The 26,675-nt window shown below is 39.0% G+C and overlaps 1 protein-coding gene across 1 annotated transcript; it reads right to left on the bottom strand.

Moving 5' to 3' along the window:
• Nucleotides 1-515: 515 nt before the first annotated feature.
• LOC126495560 (arylacetamide deacetylase-like 2) lies at nucleotides 516-23,510 on the bottom strand. The gene is made up of 5 exons (XM_050133158.1): nucleotides 23,373-23,510; nucleotides 15,404-15,626; nucleotides 10,591-10,660; nucleotides 8,864-9,035; nucleotides 516-1,118 (listed from the first exon to the last, which is right to left on the bottom strand). Exons 1-5 carry the CDS (start codon nucleotides 23,508-23,510, stop codon nucleotides 516-518), a joined length of 1,206 nt encoding a protein of 401 aa, XP_049989115.1.
• Nucleotides 23,511-26,675: the final 3,165 nt, after the last annotated feature.

Here is a 26,675-nt window from a genome sequence, read left to right on the forward strand (position 1 = left end):
TTAAAAGATGTCTTTGCAATCCTGCTTTATCATACTTTCTCCTCATTCACGGTTTCTTTTAGTTACTCTTTTAAAGGATTTTTTCTAAGAATTCATGCCACTATATAGCAATGAGTGGGCTAGACCAGCCTGGCCTTCAACTTACAGAGATCTGTGTGCCTTATTGCTTCTAGAATGCTGGAGAGTAATTTGCTAACCCACCCTCCTCATGATTCCATTGAGGTTACAACCTTGAATCTCACCACATTGTTTCACATTATTCTACTATTTTTGAATAGTCAGAGTACATCTTTTCCTGACAAATAATAATTAATAGGAATAATAAAGTGAATATCCTGATTTTAGCAATGTTTTAAGAATGAGAAGACAAAAGCCACTCTCTCAAACATACACAGTAACCTTCATTCAAATTCAAATGTAGCTTCATCCAAAAGCCGGATCATTCTGTTCATATTCATCATAAAACATAACTTTCTGGTTACTCTACTGACTACCTAGCTGCAGGTATCATTGATTTATAGATTTTCCTCTAGCCAACTAATATACTTATCTCTCATTTTTAATCCTGAATATAAAAATACCGGAGCTCTGGTAAATGACATGGCTCCATGGATTCCTTTCTCCATGTGATCATGGGTAACTTGGACCCCAACATTTCTAAGCCGTGTGACGTAAATGAGACCATCATCTCGTATGATGTCATGTTCACAAGTTAGGATGTAGGTCTGGGGCAAACTCTGTAACTGGGAGTCATTGGCTAACAAAGGGAACAGCCTATGATCCATAAGCGCCACATAGGAAGCATTCAATTTCCCAAAGATGGGCTCCGTGTAAACATGGTTCTTTTTATACTTCTCAGGAAGGAAGTCACTCCAGTTGACAAACTTGAACAGGTGTCTTGACTCTTCAGGGATGTGTTCATTCTTCAGTAAAGCCTGGGGCAGTGCTTCATCTTCAGTCAAATATAGGCATGCCAACTTAATTATCACCTCCCTGGACAGAACTGGACCATGTTTATAGTCTTGATATGATGGCAGAAAGGTGTCAATCAACTGGAGGCCAGGATATATCAAGGCTTGTGCCTTAATTCTGTCTTTGAATTCTGGATCATTCTGTAACTAAATATATAATGAATACTAATGAGTTAATAGCTTTCAAACAAAAGGATTGATAGCTTCAGTTTAATATCCTGTGGTAAAATAAATTTATTAAGTTGAAACATTGTTGGTGAATTTCTCATAAAATTAACTTATTAATGTAGAGGCATGAGTGTGTCATTTCACTTTCATCCATACAGAAACAATGCATATTCTGTTGCTCACACAATTGCTCATGTATGACATCCAAATAGGAATATGATCAGAAAGATCAGAAGCATCCTAGGAAACTATAATGATTTTTTGTTTGTTTCTTTTTTTTAAGATTTATTTATTTTGTTTACAGTGTTCTGTCTGTGTGTATGCCTGCATGCCAGAAGATGGCACCAGATTTCATTACAGGTCGTTGTGAGCCACCATGTGGTTGCTGGGAATTGAACTCAGGACCTCTGGAAGAACAATCAGTGCTCTTAACCTCTGAGCCATTTCTCCAGCTCCCTTGTTTGTTTCTTTTAAGAAATTTAGCTTTTAGCCATGGGATGGTGGTGCATGTCTTTAATCCCAGCACTTGGGAGGCAGAGGCAGGCAGAACTCTGAGTTTGAGGCCAGCCTGGTCTACAGAGTTCCAGGATGGCCAGGGCTACACACAGAGAAACCCTGTCTTGAGTGCCCTCCTGCCCTCCCCTGCAAAAAAGAAATTTAGCTTTTGTTGTTTTTAGTAAAGTCATACTATGCATCTCAGTTTGTTCTGGAGCATTCTGTCAATCTGTCTCAGCCTCACAAGTGTCCTATGAATAAACATACATTACCAAATCTAGTTTCCCTAAAATGATTTTTGACCTAAGTAATATAATGGGCCAAAAGTATAACTATAAAAGAACACAAATACCAAAAATCTGATGGAACTTGACATGCTAAAGGAGACAATTAATATTTATCTAAGTAGTGTGGCATGATTGAAGTGACAGAAGATAAAGAAAATAATTTATGAAAACCAGAAGATCTGGAAAGGAAGTTCAGAGCGACCTAGGTCAAAGCAGGTCTGAGATAGAGATTTCCAAAAGATCAGGGTTGATCCAGCGACCTGAGCCAAAGCAGGCTTGAGGCAGTGAGCTCTGCCGGAGTGAGATTGAACCAGCTCCCAAGGCTGGAGCAGGCCTGAGAAAGTGAGCTCCATGCAAGCAGGGGCAGATCCAGACCAGGGACATTTGTAGAGGCAGGACTGAGCTAGCAACCTGGGCCAGAGCAGACCTGAAACAGTAAACTCCACAGGATCAGGTACAGGGGAGCAACTGATGAGTAAGTGGGCCAGAGACAGAGATCACTGTAGGTCTGGATGTGAATATGGGACCTTCAAGGGAGTAGATCTAAGTCAGGGCCCCCGTGGGTCTAGGTGTGAAATCTGGGACCTCCAAGGGTATAAGCAGGAACCAAAGATCTCTGCAGGTCCAGGTGTGAGTCTGGGACCTCTGAGGGAGTAGACCTGAGCCAGGACCTCTGTGGGTCTGGGAGCACCCAAGTCTGGGATATCCAAGGGAGTAGATTGGAGAGAGAGATCTTTGAAGGACCAACCCCAAGCCTGACCAGGGACATTTACAGAAACAGGTCTGAGATGACGACCTAGGCTAGAGCAGGTCTGAGATAGCAAACTCCAAGAGAGCAGAGCAAAGCTCAGGAGCACTGAGTGACCTCCAAGAACATGGAGTGACCAATGGGATAACTAGAACAGTGGTACTGACTGTATCATGAGAAATAACCATCTGAACCTTGGATTCACTGGCACCTAGAAGATTAATCAACAGAATCAAAGACAGCCCCAACCACACCCATTAAACGAAAAGATGAGTAGAAAAGAGAACAACGCACACAACACCACAAAGAGCAACATGACACCAGTGAAACCTAAAGAGTCTACAACAGCAAGACTTGAACAACCAAATATAGATAAAGCAGATAAAAATGATCTAAAAAATAACTTCAGGAGAGTGTTTGAAACTCTTAAAGAGGAAATGAGAAATTCCATCAAAGAAATGGAGGAAAAGACAAACAAAAAATTAGAAGACATCAGCAAATTCCTTAAAAACCAAGAAAAAGCAATCAAACATATGAAAGAAACTAATCCAGACTTGAAAACTGAAATAGAGACAATAAAGAAAACACAAGCCGAGAGAATTATAGGAACAGAAATCATGAGAAAATGAACAGGAACCATAAACACAAGCATAAACAGAATACAAGAAATGGAAGAGAGAATCTCAAGCACTGAAAGATACAATAGAGGAAATAAACTCATCAGTCAAAGAAAACATTAAATATAATGAAACTTAGCCCCAAATACCCAGGAGATATGGGACAACATAAAAAGGCCAAATCTAAGAATAATAGGTATAGAAGAAGGAGTAGAAGTTCAACTCAAAAGCACAGAAAATATATTTAACAAAATCATAGAAGAAAACTTTCCCAACCTAAAGAAAGATATGCCTATGGAGATACAAGAAGCTTACAAAACACCAAATAGACTGGATCCAAAAAAAGTTTCCTTACCACATAATTATCAAAACACTAAACATACAGAGTAAAGAAAGAATATTAAGAGCTGCAAAAGAAAAAGGCCAAGTAACATATAAAGGTAAACCTATCAGAATTACACCTGACTTTTCATTAGAAACAATGAAAGCCAGAAGGTCGTGTTCAAGTGTTATGCAGACATTAAGAGACCACAAATGCCAGCCCAGATGACTTTACCCAGAAAACCTTTCATTCACCATAGAAGGACAAAACAAGATATTCATGACAAAACCAGATTTAGCCAATACCTAGGTACAAACCCAGACCTACATAAAATATTAGAAGAAAAACTCCAACCCAAGGAAGATGGCTACACCAACAAAAACACAGACAATTGATGGTCTCATCATAGCAAATCCCAAAGAAGGGAAAAATGCACAAATTAACATCACCAACAATGAAAACTAAATTAACAGGAGATAGCAACCACTGGTCATTAGTATCCCTTAGTATAAATGGACTCAACTCACCTATAAAAAGGCACAGAAAAAATGTAGAGCTCAATAAAAGTCAACTTTAAAAAAGGCACAGTCTAACAGATTAGATACAAAAACAGCATCCATTCTTCTTCTGCATACAAGAAACACACCTCCATATCAAAGACAGACATTGTCTCAGAGTAAAGAATTAGGAAAAAATATTCTAATCAAATGGACCTAAGAAACAAGCTGGTGTAGCTATCCTAATATCTAACAAAAGAGACTTTAAAATAAAATCAACCAAAAGAGACAAAGAAGGACATTACATATTAGTCAAAAAAAATCCATCAAGAGGAAATCTCAATACTGAACATCTATGCCCCAAATACAAGGGCACCCCCATATTTGAAAGAAACACTTCTAAAGCCTAAATCATATATTAAACCCCATACACTAATAGTGGGAGACTTCCACATTCCACTCTCACCACTGGACAGGTCAGTCAGATGAAAAATTAACAGAGAAATAAAGTAACTAACAGGTATTATGACTCAAATGGACTTAACAGATATCTATAGAACATTCCATCCAAACATAAAAGAATATGCCTTCTTCTTTGCACCTCATGTAACCTTCTCAAAAATTGACCATATACTTGGTAATAAAACAAACTCCACCAAATACAAAAAGTTTGGAATAACACCATGTATCTTATCAGATCAATTTTATATTGAAATACAAAATAAAGTGAATGAGAAATGACACTACTCTGTCAATAAAGTATTTGTTGATACACGTTCAAGGGCCTGATTACAGATGGCCAGAACCACGAAAGCCGTGCATAGCAGCATATGTGTGGATAGGGTGGACAGAGGGGGATCCAAGAAGTTAACTGACAGTCATCCTAGCTGACTCAGTGTTCTCATGTCCGATAAAAGGTCCACTTTCAAAAATAAGGTAGAGAAATACAGGGGAAGACATCTAGTCAACCTCTGACTTCTACATGCATGAGTATACACATGAACAAGCACTTGCAAATACATACATTTTTTGTAATGTATATACTCGCATAAAGACATAGACAGAGACATCAAATGACAACTACCGCACTGAAGGTGGAGAAAAGGAGAGAACAATTGTTCTCTAGGCAGTGGTTGAAAATTCCACATGCTCTAAACCAAAAAGAGCTGGGAGAGATGCTATGATACGCTCCCCATGGAGGACGGTGTCTGGGATTCAAATTCCACTAGTTCTCTGCTGTCCTGAGTCAATAAATCCCTGTGCTAAACCCACTGTGATAAAATTTCATGGTGAAAATACTGTCTTTATGTCTTAAGTTCTTAGTTTTAATGTTTATTATCAAAAAGATTTTCCAATAAAACCATCACAGATACTCATTTATACCAATGTCTTTCATTACAAATTCCAAAATGTGGATTCTAGTACACATTTCTGAAGGATTTCTGAAGGCGATAAGCCAAATCCCAAGATTCCTTTTCACTGAAGAAGACAGTTATGAAAGAACTGGCCATGTCTAAATTTACCTAGGACATTGAGGAAGACCTTAGGAGCAGCAATGGAAGTCTTGACCTTGGCAAATCACATGGAGCACAGAGTCTAACCTGGACAAAAGCACCTGACTCTTGCAGCACAGAAAGGACACTTGGTGGCCACATCTCTGCCTTTCATGGTCTTTCCACATCTGACAGACTGTTGTGACACCACACCTGGGCCTGTGGGAGAACCTTCACCTTTACAACAGAATAAAAAGATGGCCTAACACTGTCCAAAGTTCAGGCCCTTATTCCAATTACCCTGATGCCAGAACCTTGGAAGAAAAATCAGTACAGCTGTAAGGATGACTTCCGTCAGGATTTTGTGAAGAGGACCATAATAAACACCATGTCTGAAATTGCTTGACTTAGTTCTAAATAGAATTTCACTAGCCACTCCAATGAGATGCCAAGGCACTTTGGGCAGCAGTAAAGCAAAGGTTACATTTGGCTCCCAGTGTGGGTGGTGAAACATAGGGCACAGAGTACAGCAGAAGGGCATAGTGGCAACAGCAGCAGTGTGGGCCCTAACATCCCAGCACAGCAGAATCATCACCAAGGTAACTCTGTGTACTGGTTTCTTTATTCAGCCTTCCAGTATATGCTCCTAATCCCAGACAGACAGACAGACAGACAGACAGACAGACAGACAGACAATCACAGACTGAAAGACCCCAGCTTAGCTGCTTAGCTGCTGTAATGCCATTTTGCAAAGCTTTCACACAAACAAGTATAAGTTCAAGGTAAAGTCAGTACTCCTAGACTGCCAAACAGGATATCAGACACCAGGCCTAGGAGGGGAACGGACAGTTCTGGGAAGAACTACATGTGCCCTAGATAGGGCCAAGTCAGCTACTATCATATCTTCATGTCCCCGAGGAACTTGTCCCCTAAATGAACCCATCGCCTCATTCAAACTGACCAATGAGATCCCTGTAACCATGCATTGCTTCTGTATGCCTGCTTTTGCCACCCTTTTCCTATAAAAAGACCTTCTCCAAGCCCGCAGGTGCGCAAGTCCTCCGAAAGGACTTTGCCGCCCACAGGTACCTGTGCCCTCCCAATAAACCTCTTGCTAATTGCAGCCAGTGGTCTCGACTGTTCCTTGGGTTGGGGTCTTCTCCTGAGAAAGGACCACTCTGAGGATCTTTCATTTGGTGCGCTGGCCGGGAAGCTGAGACCCCCCCCCACCCAGGGACCACCGACCCACCACTGGGAGGTAAGCTAGCCAGCGCCCTGTCTGTGTCTGTGTCTGTCTGAGTCTTTTGTCGTTCTGTCATTCAGTAAGATTCGATTGGATCTATCAGTATCTGGCGGGCCAGGGAAGGAGCTGACGAGCGTGTGTGTGTGTGTGTGTGTGTGTGTGTGTGTGTGTGTGTGTGAGAGAGAGAGAGAGAGAGAGAGAGAGAGAGAGAGAGAGAGAGACTACACACACACACACACACACACACACACACACACGGGGGTGGGGGCAGACAGACAGAGACCATGGAGGGGGAGGAGCATCTTTGTGCATGTGGAGGTCAGAGGACATCTTCCAGGAGTTATTCTCTTCCTCCAACAGTTTGAATCCAGTGACAGAACTTTGAACATCAGGGTTGGCTAACCAGCATTTTTACGCAGTGAAGCAACTTTTCGGTGACTGATAACTCATTTTGTTGCAGTTATTTCAATTTCAACTCTATATTCCTAAGCGTCCGTGTGAAGTTTGCTTGTCTAGCATTCAGTGCTCCTATCTATCTTAAAACCTAAGTCAAATTTAATTTTCAAAAATTAACTGAAGGATTAAAATGTACCAAATTAATGATTGTGTACTAGCCAGAACCACAGGCTATCAGTCTGGCAAAAACTACTTCATTTATTTGATTATATATTAATTAATTTCACCATAATCATGAACACTTGTGTTTGCACATGTTAAAACTTAATCAAGAGCATCAGTTCCTAAACTCACAAGTAATTTACCTCAATTTCAATGATCATTTGCCACCTTATGTTAGACACTGTATGCATTGTGCCTAAAACTTGCTCAGTTAAAGGAAAGGTGATCCTGTCCTTATTTATCAGTTAAATTTTTTTAATTCCTTTTCTCTTGACACTTTCTGAGCCATTGCAAATGTGCCTATCCTAGCCACACATCTTTATTGAACTAGCCCATCTTTCTCAATGATTTGCCATCTTGAAGACATCACAGTTCTGCTCTCCACTGAAGTGACAAATTTTAATCTCTCTTTGTTCGTTTTGAACCACATGGTTTAGAATAGTGGCAGTTTTTTTTTTTCCCCTGATGGAACATGAGAGAAAAATGTGGTGTGTCACCACCTGAAAATGACAACTTTGAGGATTTGGTTAGTTTTTTTTCCCCACTGTGTGGGTCCTGGAAGTTAAATCAGGCCTTACGGCTTGGCAGCAGATGCCTTTGCCTTCTCAACTATCACATCAGGCTCCATGTTTCCTTAAAACATGAGAACACACATGTTTTGTACTCTTGTCCATCTATATCTTGTCTTTCTACTAGAAAAACCTGACCTGCTTTAGAAGTTTCTTTAAAAAAGTAGTTCTTTTATTCTGAGAGCCTGTTCATGCACCTTATGAAACAGAACACTGAAGTGACTCAAGAAAGATTTTGAGTATTTTATGGGCTTATATGATATGGTATTTCATAACAGTTGAATAATAAAAGGGATAGTAGTCTTAAGATGAGTTAACTAGTCCTAAAAAAAGGAAACATTATTGATTGGACTAAATTTCAAATAAAAAATAGAAGTATTTATTAAAATAAATAAATACATACTTTGAGACTACATCAAATTTATACAAGGAGGTCAATCTATGTAATAGAAATGCTACAAAGTATTCATTTTCTTCTACAAAAGCATTTGGGGGAATATAGGTCATGTGTTGGAAGCTTAGTACCAGCAAGCATCATTCTCTGAATTCTAGCCATGAGAGGTAAGAGCAAGCAGCCTTACGCTCCCACTGCCACAGGCAAAAGCAGCTCCTACAGCCATGCCTTCACTGCCTATTTTAAACAGGAGCTGTTATATCCTATCTCCTTTCTTAGCAGTAGACAATTAAAGCTAAATCTAAAGTAACATCCTGCAAAATGGATACTCTTGTTTATCTTAAATTCCATAGCTAATGATTTGAAACAAATGCAAATACACCTAAAACAGTGCTTCTTTTGTGTTAGGATTAAAACATGTATATAATACATACAACATACCAGTTGAACCACTGTTGCTGCCAAGGTACCCCCAGAACTGTCTCCCATAACACAGATGCGAGAGGGATCCACTCCATATTCTGCAAGAACCTTATCCTGGAGAAAGAACTTGCTTGCAAAAACACAATCTTCAAGGGCAGTTGGAAATCGATACTGAGGAGCAAGTCTGTAGCTTTAGAGGGAAATCAAGAAGAAACACAACAGAGCCCTTGTTAAAAATATGTAACTAAATATCTCTTATACTCCCCAACAGATACACTGATATTTTGGCCCTACTCTGAATCACAAATGTCACCAATTAACCCCAAGATAACTGGTAACATTGATCTTAAAAGTGAGGAGTAGATTCCGGTTCAGGTTTTCAGGTACTGATTCTAAGGAGAAATGCCTGAGACAGGTGACTTAACCCTATGAAGCCTGTATACTTCCATGGTCCTCAGTGCACTTGTTGACACATAAACAATTTTAAAACAGTGATGAGAATACCCAGAATTTTTAAATGCCAAAAAATGAGAGCAAATTATTGACATATGACTTCAATTATAAGCATATGTAGATCCATATTCTTTAAAATTGTAGAATTTCATATCACAAACTGAACATCAGAATTTAAGCCAACAATCATTATGGAATAGGAACATTCTAAGTATACCAAAGGATCTTACTCAAAATGTTTAATTGTTTCATAACACTAAGTACTAACAGTAATACAGTGTCTTTTCATTTTTCGCTTTGCTTCGTATGTGTGTGTCTGTGTGTGTTCTGTCTTTGGAGCACACCTCCAGTGGGCTACAACATTTATAATTCTATCAGTTTAATATCTATTAGAATCAGTGAATTATTCACATGTTTATTTTAAACAATATCAATCGTATGGGTACATGTAGATATTTGTATTTTAATCTGGGTCTTACATATTTGAAAATTAGTATAATATGAGCAAATGACATACAAATATCATTACTCGTCAAGGTAGAGAACTGCAAGTACCTAAAAATGTGCAGAATTCTAAAACATTGTACAATATATCACACCATTTAAAAAACTAATTTAAAATGATAATATGATAAATTTGGCTAAATTATTGCAGGAAATGCACACCCTTATTACTATCTTAATTTAGATATTTCTCAAAACTCACACAATATGTCTTGTCCCATTAGCAATAATTGGTTATGAATAGGGCAGAACTAATCTCTCTAGTATATCCTACTTGCTGACAATATACTCTCACTACAAAATTCTTTATGGTGTTTTTGTCTGAGGTCTACAATCCTGTAAAATCTATTTCTACACTACGTGCTTTGGTATTGGCAAGAGGTGCAGCAAACTTTTCATCCTCCTGATAGAAGTCTCAGTGGTTCAGAGGACACAGAAGTTCATAAAGTAATAAACACTTGCTCATATTTTTGTATGTTATTGGAAATGCTGGTAAAAACAATGAGATAATAAAACATTACTTGTATAATGTCTTAAAGTATTTGAATTTTTCCCAAAGTTTTCACCAAAAAATACTAGACTCAAGAACAACACTAACTGCGCACTCTTTTATAACTAGGTCAAATAAAACCCATCATCTTAAGCATATAATGAGTATACTTTATGTATGTTACTTGCAGATCAAATAATCTGCTCCTTTAACCTAGGTGGGTGTCAAGTCCGGAAAAAAAGCCAAGCTTAGGTAGTGAGAGCAAGGGCTGTGGTAAGAAATGCTATCATCCCCTTACTCTATTCCCACAACAACAGCACCAAGCTTGTTTGCTGTCCATCTGTTCAGGTCGTCACTGGTTGATATCTCTGAAACAATAGAAACAAATATCAATTGATGCGCTGTAATTAGAAAATAATGGGAACTCACCAGTACCTATGAATATGATAGAAATGTGCATTGCGATTAATGACGGAAACCCTGCAATCCCCGCTTTTGTCGCCGTGGAGTGCAATACTCTGTCAGAGCTCAAGGAAAGAAAGGATTATCTGTCACTCATTAGCACCATATTTCATAAAACTCTTGGTAGGGGAATCGAGAAATCTGGCATGAAGTTAAAAATAACATTGCAGCTAGTGTTACAATGTTCACAAATTCAGATATTTTTCAAAGTTATTTTTAAAGAAACTTTTCAATGGAGGAACATCAACTTACTCAAAGCAAGGTGTAATTTTAGTGTAATTAAAACAAATGAGATTTTCCTTCGCTAGGCTTACATATTTATGTAAAGTCATGCATATTTAATCAGCTTATAAGTAAACTTCATATTCCCTTTCTGCATAGAAGATACAATTTAATTTTTATTAAAATCAAATAATAACATGTTCTTAAATTTGTAGTTCATTCAAAAAGTTAACTGTGGATATAATCAACTTAAAAGAATTCAAAAGGATAAAAAAAGAAAATGTTTTACTAAACTTTTAATAGATAGCAGTGACAAGATTCATTTTAATTAGCAATATATATTAATTCACCTCAAGATCATAAATTGGTATTCATCATGTTAAATGTAAAAACATAATAACCACCAGCAAATAAACTGGATAAAAATCATAATTTTTGGTTAAAAAGTAATATGTTTATGAGAATATATGTAGGCAAATACAGTTGAAATCCAGAGTTAGAGGCAGAAAGTAGGCAAAATAAGAAAATAGAAATGGAAGATCTATACTTCAATGTGTGACAAAATGTTTATTACTAGATGGCCAGTACATCTGAAATGTTTCTTCACGATTAATGTGGTCATATTTCCACATTATGGAAGGTTGAGAAAGAAGGCAGCAGAAATGAAGAAAGAGTGGAGAGCAGCCAGGAATGAATGAACAGGGAGCAATCTAAATGATAGTCTACGTAGGGAGGACAGGAACAAGAAGATGCTCAAAACTGTGTGGCCGGAACATGTCATAAAGCATAGGAGCTAAAAGACAGCTCAAATAGAGCATGGTGTTCATTACTGGGGGTCATTCACCTTTCTCGTGTTTGTGGAGTTATTTCCAAACTTACTCTTTTTTTCTTTTTATTAAGATTTTTTTTAATACAGTCTTTTCTTATTTTACATAGCTATCCCCATTCCCACTCCCTACCCTCCCTCAGGCTTCACTCTTCCCCCTACTGTTGAAATAAGAGCGGTGGGGCTGCATCCCCAGCACCCCGGCCGCCTGGCTAGCTTATGCCCGAAATAACAACACACAAACTGTATTCATTTAAACACTGCTTGACCCATTTCTATCTAGCCTCTTCTAGGCTAATTCTCACATATTAATTTAGCCCATTTCTAATCATCTGTGTAAGCACCCCAAGGTGCGCTTACCGGGAAGATTCTAGCCTACATCCAGTCCATCCTGGGTCGGAGGAGCTTCATTGCGTGCATCTGCCAGGGAGAGCGGAGCATGCCTCTCTGACTGAGGCGTCTGGCTCTGAGAAGAGCTGCATTACTTCTGATCTCACTTCCTCTTCCTCCCAGCATTCTCTTCTGTTTACTCCACCCACCTATGTTCTAACCAATAAAATGGGCCAAGCCAGTTTCTTTATTAGCCAATGACCTTCCTCCATCACCCTACCCAACCACCCACTCCTCAGAAATGGTAAGACTTCCCATGGGGAGTCAACAAAGTCTGACTTCACATAAAGGCAAGACCAAGGCCCTCCCTGCTAAGTCTATGCTGAGTAAGGTATCTGTCCAAAGAGATCGTGCTCCTAGATGCTATTTCAAGCTTGAGGGATAAATCTTGGTCTCACGGCCAGTGGCCCCACAGACTGCTCAAGCCTCACAATTGTACCGGACATTCAGTGGGTCTAATCTGGTCCTATGCAGGTTCGCCCGCTGTCAGTCCAGAGTCAGTGAGCTCTCACTAGCTCAGGTCAGCTGTTTCTGTGGGTATCCCCATCATGGTCTTAACCCATTTACTCATATTATTGTTCCTCCCTCTCTTTCCCTGGAATGAGGAAACAGATAAGACCTCCTGAAAAAATTCGGAGGCGGGCGTGAAGGGAGGAAGGAAGGGCAGGGGGAGATGCGAAGGGAGGGAGGAGGAGAACATGAGGGAAGGAGATGCTCAAGAAAGGGGAAGGGCAGTGAGGGATAGAAAGGAAAGAGATGTCTTGATTGAGGGAGCCATTAACAGACAAGCGAGAAACACAGCACTGGGAAATTCCCAGGAATCCACAAGGATGACCTCAGCTAAGACTCTAAGCAACAGTGGAGAGGGTTCCTAAACTGGCCTTCGCTTGTAATCAGATAGTTGACTACCTTAACTGTCATAAGAGAAGCTTCATCCAGAAACTGATGGAAGCAGAATCAGAGATCTACAGTAAAGCACTGTGCTGAGCTACCAGAGGCCGGTTCATGCTTACTCTTTAAAACAAGAATATGCTACATCTTCTACATTAAAGAATTCACATGATCCGTTAATGGCCAGTTATAGCTGTTAAAGAATTCTCGTGATCCATTATTGACCAGTTACACAGTCCATTTCACAGTAGAATTTACTGAACTTAAGTTCAGCAACAATGTTAGAGATTAAAATCAGGATGCATATGGAGAAAACAAGTAAAGAATAAAGTAGAGAAAAACATGAAACCAATAACTAAAGAAGTGCACACTAAAATATTAGAATATTAATATCTGTAAAGTCTAAACAATAGCTTATTTCACAGTGGTTTCAGCTTTTCATTTGTTTTAAAGTTGTAGCCACAAATAAAGGGATAATGTAAAGGAAGATGAAGAAATTTATTTTATACAAGCTAATAGTAAAGAATATTAGCGCTTTCAGATTACACAGCTGAAAGAAAGAATCGAAAGGAGAGAAAGACAGGCATGGGCACAAGTCTCTGAAAGGAAAACACAATTAGGCAATAACTAGAAAGAGCAACAGGGTTCAACAGAGGTGAAGGCAGAAAAGACAGCACATACCTATGAGTCAATAAAGGGGTTATAATTGCAGAAGAAACACAGTTCAGATGATGATTTGGAAGGAAATATGCTAAGGAAAGCGGACTTATCTTGACCAAAAGATAAACATGTCTTTTCCCAGGATATAAGTAGAGAGCAGTGAAGAAGGGATCAGTAAGATACAGTAAGTGTGGAATGGGTAAGAAGAGAAGTGGACTGGGAGGTGACAAGCATATGGTACTTATGTGCTGGAAGGAGCAGGTAAGGTTGGAAACAGGATGGAAATTTAGAAATGTCATTGGAGCCAAACAGAGGGACTATCTGCTTCTGAGAGGTGGCATTGTCCAGCCACTGCCACTTGGATGGCCTGGAGCCCGAAACCCTGGAGGAGGAGCTAGAAGCCCTGGTTTCTGCCAATAGGACTGTTGCTTCCTCCCTTTTCGAATTCTTTGAAAACCTTCCTTAATCATTTGCTTCTGCAAAACTAAAATGCTGGCGATAAAATCAATCCAAAAAAATGCTTACTTAGTTGGCTGCTCAGCTGAACACATTAACACTTTAATTTATTATATTTTTATTTTTAATTTACTCTTCTCTCATTTATTACATCCGGACCACAGTTTCTACTCTCTCCTCTCCTTATAGTCCCCCTCAACTCCCCTCTCCCTCAAATTCACTCCTAGAGAAGGCCTCCCAGGGATATCAACAAAACATGGTATATCGAGTTATACTAAGACTAGGCACACCTTCTCAGTTTTGCTTGTCTTGAAATTTTTTCCAGTCCATGAAGAAAAAATACTGGTTATAACAAGTTATAGGCTCATTGAAGAAAGGAGTGTTATCACTTGTTTATTATATATGTTAAGCATACAGTATGATAGCCCAATACTTTGCTGTACAGTGAATCTGTAAGTCATGAAAGTTTAAAATGGTGTGTCTGTCTATCTGTCCATCTATCTATCTATCTATCTATCTATCTATCTATCTATCTATCTATCATCTATCTATCTATCTATCATCTATCTATCTATCTATCTCTCTATCTATCTCTCTATCTATCTATCTATGCATGCCTCTGTGTGTGTGTGTCTGTCTGTCTCTCTGTCTTAGCTACTACATTCTTTCCCCTTCAGAGATGAATCCATGGGTTATAGTCAGTAACTGATTACTCAGCTTTATTTTATTGTATCATTTTAATACAAAGTTATGCTTTGGATTATAAGTGTCTATATTATTGTTGTATTACAATCTACAACTTGAACAAATGTTAACCATGGTATGGCAGTGATTATATTAGTTCAGATCCAACAGTTAAAGAACTTTGTACACACACAGAGAGAACCTGGTTCACATCAATGTTTTATATAATTTGTGTCATTGGCAGCTTTTTGGCTCAATTCAGAGTTTCTTGTTTACACTTTCAAGTCTAGGCTGTATATATGTTTATTTAAAAGTAAATTTTTCCTAACAAAACAATTTTAGTTCCACATGATGCTTTACTTACCAATATGTGTGAGCCATAACCCATACATTCCAATGTATCTCTGTTAAGGAGCAAATATTATTCAAGTCAACTTTATAGTGTTACGTACTCTGTCAATGCATAGCACTTATTTTAATATTAATATATGAACAACACATATATCAGAAATACACTTACTGCAACTTCCGAAGACAAAGATGCCACCGTGAATGTAAATTACAGCTGGTCTCTGTCTTTCAGACTTCTTTTTTGGCAAGTACAGACGAACAGGAATGTCACTAAAGTTTGTGTCAATCACTGTAATGTTTTCATCTGAAATTGGTTTTGTATAGTGAGCTGCTGCTATTAGTGAAAATACTTCTTCATATTTCATAAGACCTATGTTTTCAAATAATGTGCCCTATAAAAGCAAGACAAAATTTTAAACAGTGAACATTTTAATAGCAATAAATATGCACACATGTAATGATAAAATTAAACAGTGATCATACTCTAGAGGATTTATTTTATTTCCTAACAGTATTTTGGTAGCATGAAATTCTCAATACATTTATCTTCTCCATATCAGCACAAGATTGAGTTCATGAATAATTCATTATGGATAGCAGATGGCTCAATACAATACCATTGCATTGAGTAAATAGTGGTTGCTATAGGTTAATAAGAAGATGAGTCATTTTCTTGCATAGCTGTTAATTATTTACCCTTCCTATAGTAAATAATCTCCTTCCAAGGCTCAAACAAGAAGATATTAAACTCATTGGATCACACAAAAGAATGAAGACTTGAATGTTGTACGGAGGACGCCACTTGTTTGTCCCGGCCTCCCAGAAACAAAATAAACAAACAGAAACTATATTAAAACCCTGCTGGGCCCACTAGCTCTAGCTTCTTATTGGCTAACTCTTCTGTTAATTTAACCTATTTCTATTAATCTGTATATCACCACGTGGCAGTGGTTTACAAACAAAGATTCGACATGTCTGACTCTGGTGGCTCCATGGTGTGTCTCCCTCCAACTTCCTTCTCCCAGCATTCAGTCCAGTTTTCACCACCTACCTAAGTTCTGCCCTATCAACAGGCCAAGGCAGTTTCTTTATTCATTAACCAATAAAAGCAACACATAGACAGAAGGACCTCCCATACCACGTGAAAGTAGGAGAAGAACTTGTTGAGCAAATGGATTCCCAGCAGACACAGAACTAATTGAGAGAAGGGAATTAATCAGGAAAATGTATAAATCTATCAAATGATAAATAAATAAATGTTTGGAGATATTAAGCTGATATTGACCTGGAAGCTTAATTCCTACTTGGTAGTTTTTATAGGGTTGAAAGATGCTATGCATACTGCCAGAGAAGCACCAGTTTTGCTCAACTGTGAACTCTGTGAGCTACAATAACCACTGGACTAGCAAGACTTGCTCACTTTTAAAGCAGGGGTTTGACCATCATGGGGATAACCAACCACAATCTTATTGCATTTTAGTACCATTATAAAGGATGAAATTTATATCTAATTCCGTGTTTCATTAAGAATCTGTGGATAGAAAGGCCATAGGACATGGGAGAGAACCTACTACTGCCACTCTGTTAAACGTAGATTATTAAACTGACTCTTAATGACTGACTCTTGGACTCTTAGATCAGTACATCTCTCAGTCTTCATCAGAGAAGCTTCTGTTTGTAGTAGACTGTGATTAATAAAGAGATGCAAATGGACTAAGGTGAGGAGAATAAAAGACTAACGAAGGTTCAACTATAAATGGAACATCCATAGTGCCTTCTCTCCTGCCCAAACCCAGAGATCATTACAGAAGAGGGGACTGAAGGACTATATAAGCTAGAGATAGTGACTGAATACAAAGAAAGAAGGTTCTCAAGGTATAAAATGACAGTTTAATGAATTCTCTGATTGTGACAGCATGCACCAACCCATGCAAATTCAAATCTGGCTAAATCCCATAGTGGAAGAGAGCAGTGAACATAAAGTCCTACTCCCAGCCAAGGAGCTATTGGCATTTTTAGCCAGTCAAAGAGGGAGAATCAATTTTTTTAAGGATGTGGCTTCTGGTACATCACCTGGCCTCCTGTGGATAGCTAAACATCCAAGAGTATTCAGGCAGTACAGACTGGACTTGATGGGTTCTTATGTGGTGTTGGAGGAAACAACACAGGTAAGGAACTTTGGAGGGTGAAGTAGGGAGTTTCAGGAGTGGTAAATATACATAGTATTTTTCTGTGTGGCCAAGGCTGTTCTGGAACTCACCCTGTGGACCAGACTGGCCTTGAACTCACAGACATCTGCCTGCCTCTGCCTCCCAAGTTCTGGGATTAAAGGCACGTGCTACCACCAGCTGGTTTATAATTTATTCTGTAATAATAATTATAATTTATTTATAAACTATAATTTTATTTAAAACAACATTTTCTGAAAAGTGGCATTTTATGTATGTTCCAGTATTATTTTATTTTGTTGGTCATTCAATTTAGTGTTATAAAATTATCTGTGTGTGTGTATATGTTTGTATGTGTGTGTAAACATGTTGGCCATGTGTGCTTGTGGAAGTCAGGTATAAACTTGGCTGTTTTCCTTATCATTTGAACTTGTTAAAGACAGGTTCAGTTGTTCCATCTGTAGAAGTCAGTCTTTCTGGCCCAGGAGCTTCTAGTGATCCTCCTGCCTCTACCTCCCCTCCCTCTGTAGGAGATGCATGCTACCATATCCCACAGTCTGTGAGCTCTGGAGACCTTGGGGCAGAAACTAATGCTTGCACAGCAAATGTTTTGCCCTCTATGCAGTCTCCATCATCACTAGTTTAGTTCAGTGTGTTAAAATGCTATTCAGTAACTATGTTACTCATAGTTCATGTCCTCTATGAAAAAGCTATAAAACAGCATCTTCTCTTCTTAAGATGACTTGAAGCCGGAAGAATTCACCTTCTATTCATGAAATTGAAGACAGGCTCTTTTTAGTATTTCTGATGTGCCATCTAAAACATCGCTGACTGATTTCAGTTAAATCATTATATATTTTATGTGTCTAGAATATTTCAGTGCATTTACTGCTGTGTCTGCTTCATGATGCTAAGGTTATACATGAATACAGATATTATGCCCATCTACATTAATGGTGAGAGTACCTACTCCAGAAAACCCCATGGCTGATCATTGTTACACAGATAGTAAGAACAAGGTAAAATGGTTTATCAGGGCCAGCGGTACATATGGTCTTCTTTGTAGAATTAGCTGCTACATTATATATCTGAAAAACAAAAGTTAAAAAAAGATAAATTCTAGAAGACTGTAACAAGTAGGAGATCAAAATGGTAGTTGTATAAAATTATGTTTGAGGAGTGACAGGTACTGTTGATAGTATCAGAACTGTTGTTTCATTATATTCAAGATATTTTTAATAGTATAAACTTTCAATTTAAAAACAAGTATGCATATATAGGAACATGCATATAGGAACATCTATTAAGAAAAATATCCAAAGCCAGATAGTTTTAGGGTAGAATTTTACCAGGCTTTCAAAGAAGATTTAAAGTTAATACTCCTCAATTACACAAAATAGAAACAGAAGGAATACTGACAAATTTATTTTATGAGGCCACAGTTACTGCTGTAATTTTTTAAAGAAAGAAAGAAAGAAAGAAAGAAAGAAAGAAAGAAAGAAAGAAAGAAAGAAAGAAAGAAAATCGGCTCATGAGAGAAAGACACCAAACAACAGAATTCATGTAGAGGGGCTTTTATTAGGGTAACTGGAAAGTAAAAAGAGAGAAGGAGGGAGACCAGCCTCTCTATGCCCTTAATATTAAAGCACCCACATATTTCAAAGAAACAAACTCAAAGCATACATCAAACCCCACACACTAATAGTAGGAGACTTCAACACTCCTCTCTCACCAATGGACAGGTCAACCAGACAGAAACCTAACAGAAAAAAGAGAACTAATGGAGGTAATGAATCAAATGTACTTAACAGACATCTATAGAACATTCCACCCAAATAGGAAAGAATATACCTTCTTCTCAGCATCTCATGGAACCTTCTCAGAAATTGATCACATACTCGGTAACAAAGCAAACTTCCACAGATAACCACCTGTGTCTTATTGGATCACCATGGAATAAAGTTAGAATTTAACAACAATTCTACCCCCAGAAAGCCTACAAACTCATGGAAACTGAACAGTCAACTACTGAACTACCCCTGGGTCAGGGAAGAAATAAAGAAAGAAATTAAAAGTCTTCCTTGAATTCAACAAAAATAAAGACACAACATACCCAAAACTATGTGACACTATGAAAGCAGTACTAAGAGGAAAGTTTGTAGCACTAAGTGCCCACATTTAAAAAAAAATGGAGAAAGCTCACATTAGAGATTTAACAGCACACCTGAAAGCTCTAGAAAAAAAAAAGCAGGCTCACCCAGGAGGAGTAGAAGACTGGAAATAATCAAACTGAGGGCTGAAATCAACAAAATAGAAACACAGAAAGCAATCCAAAAAATCAAAACAAAAATAAATGAAACAAAGACCTGGTTCTTTGAGAAAATCAACAATATTGACCGCTAAAGAAATCCATAGAATCACAAGGACATATTTTTTTTAAAGCCACACAAAAAGCATCCACCATAATCAAGTAACCCTTGAGGGGTCATTGGAAAGCCACTGTTATAGAAGATTCTTAAACTTTTTACACACACACACACACACACACACACACACATATATACATACATACACACATCTATCTATCTATCTATCTATCTATCTATCTATCTATCTATCTATCTATCTATCGAGTTACCAAATAACAGAGTTGACAATATCCAAATTAGACATCTTTTACCACCAACTAAAAAGTCCAGTGCCAGAAATAGGTTGCGTTTAATTTATTAATTGACCTAATCGGCCCCAAGAAAACCTCACAATAACTCAAGTCATTGCCAAGACTAATGGCTGCATTCCACAAAATAATGTTATGAAAATATCACCTACATACCTCATTCAACAGGAAGCAGTTGAGCTGCTGCCCAACTAGAGCTCTTTCCCCTACTGACTATTGCTCATGGTACTGGAAGGCACTCTGGTTACCCCCAGTAAAGAACAGCAAAGACTAACCCAGCTACAAACCCTGTGGTTTACAGTGTTCCTGGTTGATAGACTCATGCAATAGTCGTACAAATATTGTGGGAGTTACCAACCACTCTCTGTCCGGATTTTAGAACCCATGACTGACTCTGCTTCAGTGGCTAAGACCCTGAGACTGGATAGGTCAGAGGCTTGGGGAAACACAAATGTTATTAGTTCGTTATAGGCTAATAAATGACTCCTAATGAAATTCTGTGATTCGCATAGATCAGTGTCTTGCTCAGCCACATTTAGAGAAGCTTCTTCCTGTGATAGATGGGAACAAATAGAGAGACTCACAACTGGACAATGTATAGAAAGTGAGGGACTTTTCTATATTCATTTTCAAGTGGGATGTCTTCATCAAACCCCTCCCCTCAAGTCTCAGGGAGCCATAGGGAAGAGGAGGTGAAAGGATTGAAAGAGGCAGAGGAAATAGATGATTCCAAGGAGATCATGTCTCCCAGACACAGCAGGACGGACACACATAGGATTCAGAGACCATGGAAGCATGCACGGGGCTAGACAAGCTCAAACCAGATGGGGCTCTGGTGCTAGGAAGGGGAAGTGCACAGGAGCTACTATCATTAATCAAGTAGGTATCTCAAACCAATCACGGTTTGCATTGCAAAAATTAGTTTTATCCAGTGGAGTCTTACTGGGTATATAAACCACACTGAAGGGTAGGCCCATGTTCAGCACAGATGGTCAACACAAAACAAACTCTATAGTATTCTGCAGTTTTTTTTGTCTAATATTTTTTAGGCATTTTAAAATATCTTACTCAGTGTATGGGTGCACCCCTCGCGGTCCTGAGTTCCTTGCTTGTGCTCTCTCTCCTTCTGCTTCTGATTTGGAACTTGAGATTTCAGTCCGGTGCTCCATTGTGGGTCTCTGTCTCCTTTCATCGCCTGATGAAGGTTAATATTCAGGAGGAAGCCTATATGATTTTCTTTGGGTTCTCCTTCTTATTTAGCTTCTCTAAGAACCCGAATTATAGGCTCAATGTCCTTTATTTATGGCTAGAAACTAAATATGAGTGAGTACATCCATGTTCCTCTTTTTGGGTCTAGCTTACCTCACTCAGGATGGTGTTTTCTATTTCCATCCATTTGCCTGTGGTGCACCCATACACTGAGACAAGGGGGATGTTCTATCGGGAACTCACCAAGGCCAACTGGCCTGGGTCTGAAAAAGCCCGGGTTAAAACCGGTCTAGCTGAACATAGTGGACAATGAGGACTACTAAGACCTCAAGAACAATGGCAATGGGTTTTTGATCCTACTGTACCTATTGGTTTCGGGGGAGCCTAGGCAGTTTCGTGGATGCTCACCTTACTAGACCTGGATGGAGGTGGGTGGCCCTTGGACTTCCCACAGGGCAGGGAACCCTGATTGCTCTTTGGGCTGACGAGGGAGGGGGATTTGATTTGGGGAGGGGGAGGGAAAGGGGGAGGCGGCGGTGGGGAAGAGACAGAAATCTTTAATAAATAAACAAATAAATAAAAATTAAAAAAAAAAGAAATGCGGCTACCAAAAAAAAATAAAATATCTTACTGGTCTTCTCTTTGTAATTTATGGCTTCCAATTTTGTGTTTCTGTAGTTGTATATGTATGTGTTGTGTTTTTTTTTTGTCTGTTTTTTTTGCCTGTTTATTTTCTAAAGAAAGAAAGAAGGGGTGGAATTGAATGGATGGGGAGGTGAGGAGTGTGTGGGAGGTGATGTGAGAGGGGAACCATCATCAGAATATAGTATATGAAATTTCAATAAAAATATGACTGAGTTTCAATGCATATATATACAAAGCACTGTAACACTAGACTGATCTCAAAGTAAGCATTAATTTCATATGCTGATTTTTTTAAATTGTGGGTTTTTAAATTTTTATTTATTTTTATATTATATGCAATGATGTTTTGCTATGGGTATCAGGTCCCCTGGACCTGGAATTACAGACAGTTGTGAGCTGCCATGTTTGTTCTGGGAATTGAACCCAGGTCCTCTGGTAGAGCAGTCAGGCTCTTAACCACTGAACCATCTTTCCAGGCCCCCATATGCTGACTCTTTATTTTCATGTATAAAATTGAAATAATAATAACTTTTTCAGAGTAAAATTGTAGTAAAGAGATCTGAGAAAATAGACTAAATGCCACTATCACTTCTGTATGTTATTAAAACACATTTGGTATAATTGTAAATCTATTGGTTTTACTAACTTATAATGACAACATCATTATCATTATAAAAATTTGTTCAATAGTTAATATTGACAAATATTATCCAAATAATATGCCCAATATATACCCAAATAAAAATTTATTTGGAAGCCTCAGTAATGCAAAGAATATGCAAATTTTCTGTAAACAAAAAGTTTGAGAACCACCTTTAAAAAGAAAATCACTAGAACAACAAATGATTAAATGCATCAAAAGTTTAAACTTAACGGACATAAATGAGTTAGTTTTCAAGGACTGTATGAGCCTGGGTATTACTGAGAAGATTAAACATATCCAAACTTCCTGACAATTTCTAAATATTCTTTGTAGATAATACTATATCTTTTATGCTGATGTTGATATATGGTCATTGCATGGACCGGTTTAGTAAACATTGTATGTCCCTGTGTCAGTAGGTAATCAGTTAGACACTCTAGTGATTAATTACACATCAATATTATCTGATTTACATATCATAAGGAAAGCCAGGTGGTGGTGAATGCCTTTATACCAGCATTCAGGATACAGAGGAAAACAGATCTCTGAGTTCAAGGCAAGTCTGGTCTACACAGTAAGTTCTATGACAAACAGGGTCACACAGAGAAACCTTATCTTGAAAACCAAAACTAAAACTCAATCCAAAACCAAATGGAATCAACCAACCAACCAAATACCAAAAACAGAAACAAAAAAAGAAAACAGAAATCTCTTTCAGACACTTTGAATTAAAAGAAGTTTCAAATATACTTATAACACGGTATCCCAGTTCCCCCAGTAAAAAAAAATATTTTACCACAAATGATATCGTTTTTATGAGAGCATCCATGAATCTCACTTTCCAGGGTTCTTCAATATTCTCTGGAACAGGTGTATAAACACAGTAAGCAAATAGAACACAAAAGAATCCGAAGCACAGAGTTCTGCACCCCATCATAAAAATTTTCCAAACCTGTGTGTCATGATAGTCAACAGCATCTCATATATAGACTACAGAGCAGTGAGACAAAGGTAGGTGAACTCTCTGAGGTAAAACGACATGACGGCTTTAGCAACAGTGCCATGACATTCACTTCTCAGATCAAGTTGAAACTGGTTATGCAATTGCATAGCTTTGTGGAAAGAATTTACTACAAAAAGACTAATAAAGCGGCAGCAATGACGAAGTCATAAGAGAGTAGGGCCTCCTCCTTCACCACATAACACCAGGAGAGCAGAAGCATTATGATCCTAAGGAGAGCACACCAAAAATAAGGACCAAGTGATCCCTTTGTTGTCTTGCCATTTTGCAAGGAGTAGTAATAAGAGTTTTAAAAAGATAAAATATTAGGTAATGTTCATTTTCAGCCTTGAGGCTAACACCTACACCATAGGTTATTAAGATCCAGCTCTAGCAATCTTGGGCACATACCCAAAAGGTACTCAGTCATACCCAAAGGACAGCTGCTCAGCTCTGTTCACAGCAGTCTTATGTGTAATAGCCAGAACCTGAAAACAACCTAGATGCCCCACGAATGAAGAATGAATAAAGAAAATGTGGTTCATTGACACAGTGGAGTATTTCTTAGCTGCAGAAAAACAATGCCATAATGAAATTTGCAGGCAAATGGATGAAACTAGAAAAAAAATATTCTGAGTGAGGTAACCCATATCAGAAAGAAAAAAAAAAAACATGCTATGTACTCACTCAAAAGTGGATATTAGCTATAAAACAAAGGATAACCAGGCTGTAATTCACAGCTACAGAGAGGCTAAGTAACAAGGAGGGCTTAAAGAGAGATACATGGATTTCGCTCTGTAGGGATAAGAGATCTCCTAGGCAATCTGGGGGTGGTGGTGGAGGAAATGGGGAATGGGAGTATGAGAACATGAGTGATCAGGATGGGCAGGTTGGGGTAGGATGGAAGGGAAGTGTAATGAAAAGAGATATCTTGATGGGTGGTCACATTTGGGTTAGGGAGAAATCTGATGCCCAGGAAACTCAGGAATCCACAAGCATGACCCCAGCTAAAACCAGCAATAGTGGAGAGGGTGCCTGAACTGGCCATCTACTGTAATGAGATTAATGACTACCCTAGCTGTCACTAGAGAAACTTCATCCAGTAAAGGATGGAAGCAGATGCATAGATCCACAGCTAAGCACTTGGCCTACCTCTGGGAGTCCTATTGAAGAGGGGGAGGAGGGATTATAGAGCCAGGGCGTATCAAAGTCTTGATGGGGAACCTACAGAGACAGCTGAGTTCCTGGGAGCTCAAAGACTTTGGTCCAACAGACAAAAGCAAGCATAGGTCCTTGCTAGGTCCTCTGCATATGTGTGACAGTTTGTGTAGCTTGGATTTGTGGGACTCCTAGTGATGGAATCAGGACCTGTCCCTAGTACTTGAGATGGCATTTGGGACCATGGATGGAAGAGGGCTAAGGAGGTTGCAAAGCAGCTGAAGAGACGATCCCACATGTGTGTCTTGGAAACACCAACTCACCATTTACAATCTCAAGTTCATTTCACAAGCTCCTCCTCCATCTCTGCTAGGAACTACAGAGAACTTACAAGGAATTTGATGGACCTTAGCCTCCCTCCCATCCAGTCAGGTATGCTCCAAATTTTCAAAAACAGAATTTTTTTTATCAATATACAAAAAAGCTTTTTGCCTGTCTGGCTTCTGAAATCCCATATTTTTTCTTAATAAGAAAGAATATAAAGAAACCATAAAATTAAGGGTTTGTTCAGTGGTTTTAGTAAAAACATGAAGGCAGGAAAGGTGTGCCAATAAAACTTATCTCAAAAGAATCAGAGAAAGAATTAAAGTAAAAAGTAACAAAATATGAGACATGCTTTTGTCCATGGTCCACTGTTCATGGTTCATGTCTCTCAGGAGCACAAGAGAGGAGAAGTGACGGGGGAGCTGAAAGAGATTGAGAGTGGCTTCGAGTCAAACTGGCAGAAGACACAAACGACACAAACCCACACTCTAACATCTCAGTGAACAGCAAGCAGTCCACAACAGTCTCACAACTGCTGGCAAAACAAAGACAAACCCTTGTAGGAAGCAGAATTTCAAGATGGCTCCTCAAGAATCCCAGTTACTGGGAGACTCATACAGTCTAGTCAAAGAACAATCTTAGTCCTCGGTGAAGAAATTTTGTAGGTGGAATGAATTATTCAAACACGGGCCTTCAGACAAAGTGACTAGATGGGTTAGCTTAACAAATCACATGATCCCTTAAACCAAGAAGTTTTCTCCACTTAGACACGTGAGACAAGCCTGAGAGTGGAAAAAGGGAGGCCACATGAGAGGCTCTCAGTTGCCCCTTGAAGTAGAGAAGGTCGCATGACAGCCCTTAAAAGAGAGAAAGCTGTTCCCAATCAAACAACTGAAAGAAACAAAACAAAGTTAAGTCAGGCAGGTGGGTGCAGCTGAAATCCCAGGAACAGAGAGTCCAAGGGAGGAATCTGGAGTTCACAGTGATCCTGGCAGCAAGCTTCAGGGCAGTCTGACTATGGGGCAAGACCTTTCCCAAAAATGTAAACGAGGCAAGGAGGAAGGAAGGGACAGAGGGAGGTGTGGGAGGGACGGCAGAAGGAGGGAGAAGAGGGCAGGAGGGCAAAGAGGAAGAGAGAGGAGGGGCAGGAGAGGGAACTAGGAAATGTCCTTAGAAGGGAAGAAGCCTTAGTTCTACGACCATAGAAAACTACAGTATAACATCCAAAGATCCGCACCTAGCAGCCCACTTCTGCTAGCTGGTTTTTATCCCCCATCAGCCCCTGGCTTCTATTGCTACCAGCAATACTGGAGTGATGTTCTTGGGGATTTGAGCATTTCAGGCTAGGCTGAAGCTGCAGGGCTCTGAGTTTTCGAGAGAGGTTAGGAGGGCATCCCAGCTGCTGGTGTAAATTCTGGCAGTGCCCAGGAATTTTCCTGCAGTTCCCATTGCCCCTGATTGATAAACCAAGTGAAGCGGGCACCAGGCTATCAGGGGGCAGACAGTTCCTTTCAATACCAACAAATGATGTGGGGGGGGGGGAGGAGAGTAGGGGGTGGGGAGGTAGAAAGTCAGATCTCCCTCCTCTCTCACTGTCTTTCCTCTAACGTATGATTC

This window comes from Alexandromys fortis, unplaced genomic scaffold (genome assembly GCF_014885135.2).
Source record: "Alexandromys fortis isolate MF-2015 unplaced genomic scaffold, M_Fortis_MF-2015_v1.1 scaffold_518, whole genome shotgun sequence".
NCBI classification, from domain to species: Eukaryota; Metazoa; Chordata; class Mammalia; order Rodentia; family Cricetidae; genus Alexandromys; species Alexandromys fortis.